This window comes from Drosophila miranda, chromosome XR (genome assembly GCF_003369915.1).
Source record: "Drosophila miranda strain MSH22 chromosome XR, D.miranda_PacBio2.1, whole genome shotgun sequence".
Lineage (NCBI taxonomy): Eukaryota > Metazoa > Arthropoda > Insecta > Diptera > Drosophilidae > Drosophila > Drosophila miranda.
In genome coordinates this window covers 13,576,627-13,586,195 of record NC_046674.1, presented here as the reverse complement: position 1 = coordinate 13,586,195, position 9,569 = coordinate 13,576,627, and the positions used below count along the sequence as shown (strand labels likewise).

At 48.1% G+C, this 9,569-nt stretch overlaps 3 protein-coding genes across 3 annotated transcripts; all 3 read right to left on the bottom strand.

The window, feature by feature from the left end:
• Positions 1-343: 343 nt before the first annotated feature.
• LOC108151619 lies at positions 344-1,601 on the bottom strand. The gene is made up of 2 exons (XM_017280318.2): positions 1,112-1,601; positions 344-1,053 (listed from the first exon to the last, which is right to left on the bottom strand). Exons 1-2 carry the CDS (start codon positions 1,515-1,517, stop codon positions 581-583), a joined length of 879 nt encoding a protein of 292 aa, XP_017135807.1. The 5' UTR covers positions 1,518-1,601; the 3' UTR covers positions 344-580.
• Positions 1,602-2,081: 480 nt separating this feature from the next.
• Positions 2,082-4,623, bottom strand: LOC108151613. The gene is made up of 3 exons (XM_017280310.2): positions 4,068-4,623; positions 2,368-4,009; positions 2,082-2,313 (listed from the first exon to the last, which is right to left on the bottom strand). The coding sequence occupies exons 1-3, from the start codon at positions 4,553-4,555 to the stop codon at positions 2,233-2,235; spliced, it is 2,211 nt and encodes a 736-aa protein (XP_017135799.2). The 5' UTR covers positions 4,556-4,623; the 3' UTR covers positions 2,082-2,232.
• A 1,120-nt stretch (positions 4,624-5,743) lies between these two features.
• LOC108151615 lies at positions 5,744-8,018 on the bottom strand. Its single transcript, XM_017280312.2, has 2 exons — positions 7,473-8,018; positions 5,744-7,414 (listed from the first exon to the last, which is right to left on the bottom strand). The coding sequence occupies exons 1-2, from the start codon at positions 7,940-7,942 to the stop codon at positions 5,872-5,874; spliced, it is 2,013 nt and encodes a 670-aa protein (XP_017135801.1). The 5' UTR covers positions 7,943-8,018; the 3' UTR covers positions 5,744-5,871.
• Between the last annotated feature and the right edge of the window lie 1,551 nt (positions 8,019-9,569).

The following is a 9,569-nucleotide window of genomic DNA, read 5'->3' as shown; positions in this document are numbered from 1 at the left end:
GCTACAGAAAAACTTATGGCAATCATATAATAAAGGGAAAACAACCAGAAGAAGAAACATAAAGCACGCCGACGGGTCGGAAGGGGACGGGACGGGAGGGGGAGATGGAAAACTTTCGCCAGCCATGTGTCTCGCCGACTGCACTGCGTTCGAGAGCTCTCTTCCCCGGCGTACGTACGTGTTTGCACTGGCAAAACACACAATAAAAGTAGCACAAAGGAGCGAAGGAGACGACGGGGGCGTCGGGGGCAACGGAGGCGATGGATGGTCCAGAGGACAAGTTTAAAGTGCTGCAAATTGCATTGGAAAAGCGTTCTTTAAGGATAACAAAAACAGCAGCGAAAACAATTTCAAGATGCCTCTTCCTTTCACAGAGAGAGAGAGAGAGAGAGACAGAGAGAGAGGGGCAATTTTATGGAAACAATGAAATGGAAACTTCACTCATGAAATATTCAAAGTGAGATTTGCGTCTGCTGTAGGGTTCTGCCGTGTGGTTAAATTTCAAAACAAGGAAAAACCAAAAGAATGCCGGCCAGGAGCAAGCCGAAGCATGGCACACCCTCATAGGGAGGCGATCGATCTACAGCCGCTGATCGTGCAGCGGCGCCTTCTTCTCGTGCAACAGCTCCGTGTAGGGCAGCTTGCGGCGCAGCTGGGGCGATATCTTCTTGCAGTGGCACAGCTGGTGGATGTGCAGCGTGCGCTCGAGGTCGAACTTGCGGTCGCAGTACTTGCACAGGTGGCCGCCGGTCAGGGTCGTGTTGCTGCCACGGGGACGGTGGGAGCGGAAGCGCACGGAAAAGTCCTCGTCGTGGGTGCGACGGTGGGCGCCGAGCAGCGACTTGATCTGGAATTTCGCCCCGCACACGCCGCACGTGAAGCCACCACTGGCCTTCGGGCTCATCTGCTGGCGCCCATAGACGCCGCTCATGCGGCGCTCCGCCTGCTCGGCCTCCAGCACCACATCCTGCAAGCGGCGGGACAGTGACTCCATCTCGCTGTCCTCCTGATCATCGCTGATGGACAGCCCGTTGCGCCGGGCCGAATCGAGGACTGCTTCGGGCGAGGGGGAACATAAACACAGTGCCACAGTTCCTATTGGGCCACTTACCGTTGTGACTGCCGCGGCTACGGATCTTGTCGCCGCCGCCACTGCCTGCCGCCTCCTGCGACAGATGCTTCTTGGTGTGCTTCCCGTCGCCGCGTCCTTTGCCGCCGCTGCCGCTGCGGCCCTCCAGTGCCTGGCGACGAACCGCCCGCGATGGTGCTGCCACGCGGTTCGACTCCGACAGGTAAATCAGCTTGCGCTCGACGGCCTTGCGGGCGTTCTCCACGTCCGCCTCGACGCCCTCCGGGCGCAGGAGGATCTCCGAGTCGTCCTCGAGTCCCGCCATGGTGCGGCTGGTGTTGCTGCTGCTGTATGTGCGCTCGTGTTCGTGAATGTGCAGCCGCGACTGTTGCGAGTCACGTTTCATTTTTCTTGCTAGTTTTCTTACTTTCTGACCGAAAATTTCCATTTTATTTGGGGTTCTGCTATGCTATGTCTATGTCAACTAGTAATGTTGTTTGCTGTTCGACTCCAGCTAAAGGAATGATCAAACGAAATACTGAAACACTGATGGAAGGAAAACGGAGCGCCACCTTGATTAAGATAAACCCAGTCGGTCCCAGAGTCCAACAACAATAAACACAATCTTTGTCGAGCCGAAGACGGTCCCAAGACCATATACTGTCCATCCCCGACTGTAAAGCTAAACAGCTGAGATCCAAGACTCATCCCTACTCGCCCTTCGTCATAGTCTTGGCGTGGGTTAGGGTATACTGGTGCATATAAAATGCTGCCGTAGCTTGGTCGAAAAACAAAGGGCAAAAGGCCAAGAGAAGCAAATTGTTTGCTTAATACGGAGCTGTTGTTCGTTTAAGTTTTCCTTGTTCCGAAGGATAGTTGGCCCTGACAGGGCTGGGGTCAGAATGTAATTGAAACTCCAGATAACCATAGATTGTACCTGTTACAACCCAATCTGGGATCTCCCTGGTAGAAAGTTGTGTATGGGGCGTAAAGTGGAAAGTCATATGGGAAGTTTGCTTCTTTTTTATTTATTTGTTTGTATTGTGCATATTTTAATGGGTTCTTTCATTAGTTTTTGAGTTATGCATGGACTTTGGAATTAGTCTTCTTGGATTTTATTGAGAAATTACTTTTGGAAGTCACTTCTTCTTTCGCCTTTTCTGTTATATATCCATCCAATCCGCCTGGTTACCCTTGCCTACCGTGTGTGCAAGTGTTTCATTCGGTTTAAATGTATTTGGTAACTGAAATACCGCAAATTGTAGAGATTTTTAATGATATACTCGAATTTTACCGACAACATCATCATTCGAATCATCATATTCGTCCTCTTGATCCGCTATCCATGAGTACTTCACTTTCCGTACTTTGGAATTTTCATCAACGATTAAGGAACCGTGGCTTGTCTTTTTGCGGCACACACATATTTTCTTGGCCAGCACGTCTTCCACACATTGGGACTCATTGCGGTAGGAGTTCAAGCGACTGATCCCCTCCAGTTCAATATCCACGTACGTCCCGGTGGGATCACTGTTGATAACAGACCGAAATTTGCCGCCATTCGGCGAGGTGATGAACTGCAACTGAAATGTCTCCATGCCGTCGGAGGGACTGACCTCGACTCCAACGCCATCAAAGTGCAGCTGGCGCTTGGAGCTCACTAGCTTGCGAAGGTACAGTCGCTGACAGTCGGTATCCAGATTCAGCTGAGCCAAATACTTGTTCATTCGATAGACGATCATGCCGGCCAACTTCTTGGTGAAACCAGAGCTGGACACTGGGACAAAGGTATCGCACGCGCACCAGTGGTAGGGGATGTTGGCTTCGTCACAGCCCCTGTCGAGGGGAACCGTTTCAAAGATTGATTGGCAACCATAGCACTCCATGGTCGATACAAATTCAAGACCAGGACGAATCGGCTTCAAAATGGATCTGATGCCCATATGGAGATCATAGCCGGAGGTAAGACGATTCTTGTTGAGCTGAAGAGCGCGTGCCACCTCTGGATAGCGACGACGGTAGTAGGGCGGCAGATAAATATGCAGCATGGGCAGGCGCTCCTCCAGAAAGCCTGAAGAGACTTCCGCCAACTCCCCATACCTGGACCCGTGGTCACTGAAAAGTACCACAATGGCCTTGTCGAATAATCCGTACTCCTTGAACTGTTCCAAGTATTGGACGAAGATCCCATCCAGAAGTTCGCCCCCTCTGGGATGGTCATGGGTGCAGCTGCTCGTCCAGAAGAGACCGAACAGGGGCTTCGACGTTTCCTTCACAAAGCGCTGGATCAGCTGCTTGGCATAATCAAAGACGTAGCTGAAGCTTGTCCTCCGCCCCACACAGTAATTCTGGCCAAGCCAGTCGACGGTTTTGAGCACATGGTCGAGGATCAGCAGGAATGGACGAAGGTAGAAGTCGACCGGCTTCCGCATAAAGCCCGACTTCAAATAGTTGAATGTCGATATGGCGGGAAGGTCTTCCGCATAGGCAGTCAGGTAGCCGGCATTGTGAAAGTGGTCCCACAAGTACGTGACGAAGTCAAAGCAGCCAGGATGCTTTAAGTTACAGTTCCTTGACCACTCTTTTGTGCTGCGACCCGTCAGGACGGCCAGTAGATTGGGCAGGGTGTTGTCTCCCACTTTGTTGTACCCCTCCATCTCATACCAGCCCTGCTGACTGGTGAACTTCGAGGTGAGAGGCATGGTCCGACGGTAGTTCATCCGGGACATGCTGTCGATGCCAAAGAGGAAGACACTGGGATAGTGGGCGCCGCGCCAGTCATCGCTCGTCTCGTTGCGGTCCTCCGGGTACTGTGCGAAGGAGAACGCATCCACCTGCACCACCCGCGAGAGGTTCTTCATTTCATTGCACTGAACCACCACGCCAAGAAAGTGACGTGGCACATCGAAGTATTCTTCGAAGACTTCAGGACTGTTGGTCCTGGGAATGAGATCGTCTGGGTAAAGTGGCAGCAGTGGAATGCTGGGGCACTACTCACATGGCAAATGAATCGTTACTTCCAGGAATTACCTCCCGATAGACACAATGCAAATCGCTACTGTCTGCATATTTCGTCTTCACGAAATCTTGGTTCACGCGCAGTGTGTAGTGCCTCTCTTTGCGGTCATAGAGAACGCTGAAAAGGTCCTGATCCATTGAACAGACCTTGAGTGGAACTTCGGACATCACGTCCTCTAGTTCGGTATTGAATGGATCGACATAGGGTATCTTGCACCTTGGACTAAATACGAAGAACTTTTCGGCCCCACTTTGTGGGTTTTTCGGTTGGCTTGGTGGCTTCGATGCGCTGCTTGTTTTCGGTGGACTGGAGAGGGTTGTTGGTGGCACATATGTCGTCTCCGATTCGATTATTTGTGGCGTGTCCGAGGCGGACTGAGGCTCGCCATTGTAATTGCGAAACATGAAGATCAGCATCAGGACGATGGCACAAACCATGACTAATCGATTTATATTGCGTCGGATCATGATTGGAGGTTGTGCTCGAGTTTGTGTTTGAATTTTTTATATTTATTTAAGTATTTGCAGGATTAGTCGAAGCACACTTTTTTTCTGAGAGATGTTTAAGAGTTAAAGTTGATTTTGATCATGAATGGGGTTTGTCGTGATTACTCCAGTACATACCCCAAGTGGATTGCTCCTTCACATATCGCTGCATGCCCCATACCGGCCCTGGCAAGCGGGTAACCGCTGTCTCTACCTTCAGTGCCCTCAGAAATTGTTGGAAAGAGTATTCCGCGGGCTTCAGATAGTCGAACGCATGCTACTCTAGGCCGCCAAGTGGATGACATTCGAGTAGTAGTGTCTGGGAAGTACCCTAGACCTGGGGCCTTCAGGAAATAGTGTGCCTTCGGCTCCAGAATATACAGAATATTCCAGTATGAGGGATCACAAGGGACTCTCTGGCTTTCTGCACTCAGCGACGTCGGTGCCAGCGATTGTAGTCGCGACGAGGACAGCACGGACCTACAATGAAACAGAAGAGAGAAGGAGATATCGCTCCCGGGAGAGGATGGAAACAACTGGGCTGGCCTAAGGTTAATTTAGAAATAACGTGACATCGTGCGCTGAGGGAACTCTCTGCACGTTCGCATGCATACTGACAAACGGATGGTCCTCGAAAGAGAGCAGCTGTGGTGACGACGTCACCTTATTACTTCATTCACCGACGGCAGTGTCGATCGACTAGCATTAGGAGGATGAAGCACTAGGAAAAAAAGCGGAAAAGGGACTAGAGGACCGAAAGGAGGAGACAGGAGTCGCAGTAGCAGTTGTAAAGTGCTCCCTAACGAGTTAAACCGACGGTGCCATGCCTGGGGACAACTCTTGAGTGTAAGGACACCTTGAGGCTACTCTATTGATACCCGCCGCCCTCCTGTGGCATCCTCACTTTTGCGACAACCAAAAAAGCAGAGTCGTAGAGAAGGACCATATCTAGCAGGTTCCTGAATCTGGATCAGATCGGATCATTATTATATCGTGGAGGAACAAATGAAATTGCTGTGTTACTCATTCTCTCTCTTTCACACACTCTTCATCGTGCAGTGTGCGCGCTCTAGCGGAGTGACGCCGAGCTGACTGAGTATAAATGTACAGTCGCAGACGACTATGTGCGACTCACAATGTTCCCGCTGGTTTATTAATGTTTTACTTTCGGAATTTTTACTGTGGTTTATTCTTTCCCTTTTGGAAACTGAAATGCTCAAAAATGGTAAAGATATTTATCCACAACGATGAAGCCTGTCGCTGAAAACATTGATAAATAGTCATTCGACTTATCATATTCATTCTCCTGCCGTAATTTTGTTGTCGAATAAGGAACCGATCAGTTTCTTATCGCGGCAAGCACACATTTTCTTGGCCAGAGCGTCTTCCACGCAATAGGATTCATTGCGGTAGTTCAATCGAGTGATCCCCTCCAATTCAATATCTACATACTTCGCGCTTTTGTCGATTTGGACAATAGATCGAAATTTCCCGCCATTCGGTGAGGTAATGAACTCCAATTGATATATACCCATTCTTACGCCATCAGAGCGGCGCTGGCGCTTGGCGCTCAGCAGTTTACGGAGGTACATTCGTTGGCAGTCGGTATCCAGTTTCAGCTGAGCCAAATGATCGTTCATTCGATGAATAATCGTTTCGGCCAGTTTCTTGTTGAAGTCAGAGATGGACACTGGCACAAAGGTCTCGCATGCGCACCATTGATATGGAATGTTGGCATCGTTGCAATCTCTGTTGCTGGGAAGCTCTTCAAAGATTGATCGGCAATCTTTACAAGCATAGTTCGGGTATTTAAGCTGTGGACGAATCTGCTCCAAAATGGATCTGATGCTCACATGGAGATCATAGCCGGAGGTAAGACGATTCTTGTTGAGCTGAAGAGCGCGTGCCACTTCTGGATAGCGACGACGATACCAGGACGGCAGATAAATATGCAGCATGGGCAGGCGCTCCTCCAGAAAGCCTGAAAGGTGTTCCGCCAACTTCCCAGACCTTGACCCGTGGTCACTGAACAGTACCACAATGGCCTCGTCGAATAATCCGTACTCCTCGAACTGTTCAAAGTATTTGACGAAGATCCCATCCAGAGTGTGGGCCCCTCTGGGGTGGTCGTGGGTGAAACTCCTCGTCCAAAAGAGACCAAACAAGGGCTTCGGTGATTCCCTCACAAAGCGCTGGATCAGCTGCTTGACATAATCAAAGACGTAATCAAGACTTGTCCTCCGCCCAAGACAGTATTTCTGGCCAAGCCAGTCGAACGTTTTGACCACATTTTCGAGGATCAGCAGGAATGGACGAAGATAGAAGTCGACCGGCTTCCGTGTAAAGCCCGACTTCAAATAGTTGAATGTCGATTCCGACGGAAGGTCCTCCACATATGCAGTCAGGTAGCCGGCATTGCGAAAGTAATCCCACAAATACACAAAGCAGTTCGGATTGTTTAAGTTACAGTTCTTTGCCCACTCTTTTGAGCTGCGACCCGTCAGGACGGCCAGTAGATTTTGCAGGGTGTTGTCTCCCACTTTGTTGTACCCCTCCATCTCATACCAGCCCTGCTGACTGGTGAACTTCGAGGTGAGAGGCATGGTCCGACGGTAGTTCATCCGGGACATGCTGTCGATGCCAAAGAGGAAGACACTGGGATAGTGGGCGCCGCGCCAGTCATCGCTCGTCTCGTTGCGGTCCTCCGGGTACTGTGCGAAGGAGAACGCATCCACCTGCACCACCCGCGAGAGGTTCTTCATTTCATTGCACTGAACCACCACGCCAAGAAAGTGACGTGGCACATCGAAGTATTCTTCGAAGACTTCAGGACTGTTGGTCCTGGGAAAGAGATCGTCTGGGTAAAGTGGCAGCAGTGGAATGCTGGGGCACTACTCACATGGCAAATGAATCGTTACTTCCAGGAATTACCTCCCGATAGACACAATGCAAATCGCTACTGTCTGCATATTTCGTCTTCACGAAATCTTGGTTCACGCGCAGTGTGTAGTGCCTCTCTTTGCGGTCATAGAGAACGCTGAAGAGGTCCTGATCCACTGAACAGACCTTGAGTGGAACTTTGGACATCACGTGCACTAGTTCGGTATTGAATGGATCGACATAGGGTATCTTGCACTTTGGACTAAATACGAAGAACTTTTCGGCCCGACTTTGTGGTTTTTTCGGTTGGTTTGGTGGTTTCGATGCGCTGCTTGTTTTAGGTGATCTGAAGAAGTTTGTCGGTGGCTCATACGTCGTCTCCGATTCGATTATTTGTGGCGTGTCGGGCGTTTGGTTGAGAAATATGAAGATCAGCAGCAAGACGGTGGCACAAACACCGACTATGCGGTTGATATTGTATTGAATCATTATTATTTGAGTTTTTGTGTGGGAATTTGCTATTATTTTTATTGGGGATTGTATGTGAAGGGAATGGCAGTTGAGAAGTTAGTTTTTTTTTTTTATTGTTTAGGAAGCTGTCACTTTTGCAAATCTCCAGTTGTTGTATTTGGTCCTTTTTTTTAGGAGGGATCTAGTAGGGAGATCCCGTGGATGACACCTTTTGAGTCTTCTTTTCCTTGGCGGGGCAACTAGACGTCTGGCTAGTACATTAGGGTGACCACCAAGGCGTTGCAAGTACCTCGCTGCATGTAGTTGTATAACATCGCCCACTTTCTCTTTCGCCAGTCCTGGCCAGTACAACACCTACATAGGTATTTGTGCGTAAGTGTGAATGAAATTTTGTCTTTAAATTGGCATTCCATATGATGCCATTTCCTAGAGTGTTTCCTCCGTTTTATTGAGAAATTACAGTGGTTTCTTCTTGCCATATTCTGTGATTAAGTCTGTCATTTAATAGTGAGAATTCATCCCATCCACTTACTTAATTATTCATTTAAATACGATTTATTCCACCACATCTTCATCTGGGATTCATCAATTAATATAATTTAATTTTCCCCTACTTTCCGGAAACGTTGGCTTTTTATCACCTTGGACCACCTTTCCAGTCGTCTGCTTCCTGCGTTAACTGAAAATCCCCATCAAAACCAGCGATTTCGGGGCAATTAAAAGGTCATGAAACCGTAGACAAAGTGCGGAAGCAGAATTCTCTTACTAATCCCAGCTATTTGAGCTCTGATTGAATACGGCAATGAAAGGGACAAGTGCTGCGGAAAACTAGGGACAATGACGATTCCACTGATGATGATTATGATGATGATGATGATGCTCTCCGGATGTGGATGCTTGATGGTGATGGCATAACAATAAACATGAGGGAAAGAGTGTAAAAACAAGCGTTTTCCCCCAACTATCCTTCATGCCCTGTCCTCCATGTACATCTAGAGAGCAAAAAGACTAAGTATTTTATGGCCAACACTAAAGTCCAAGGCATCAAAATGAAACTTTGTCACTGAGAGGGATTCAGAGCAATTACAAGAACAAGAAAAAGAAGCAAACCAAATGGAAATGGAAATGGCAAATGGCAAATCGAGACAGAGAAAAGCCAGAGCAATACACAACTGGGGCATTATGTTCATGTGGCGACAGGACAGGCCCCAACAGGCCCCAACAGGCTATTAAAACTTATGCGTAGCTCATATAACACTTTTAATGCCAATCAAAGTCTCAGCCAAAATTCAACCAAAAAAAAAAAAAGAAAAAAAAAAAAACAAAAACCAAAAGATTCGCAGGGAAAATTCGCAGCATCAAAAAGTTTTACCTTTTGTTTCCGAAAATACACACACACACACCTATTTATATATTTATTTATATACGAGAATACAATAAAAAGAAAAGAGAAACAAAACTACAAGTCGAGGAACGAAGTCGGAAAGTCAAACAAAAGCTCATTGAAAATGGCAAAAAAAAAAGGAAAACCAAAAAACAATAAGTGAACGAAACAGAAACAGCAACAGAAAGAAAAAGAAAAAGAATCAAGTGTAATAGAAAGTAAAAGAAAAGCAATAAAGCCGAGGAAACGGCGCAAAGCGAA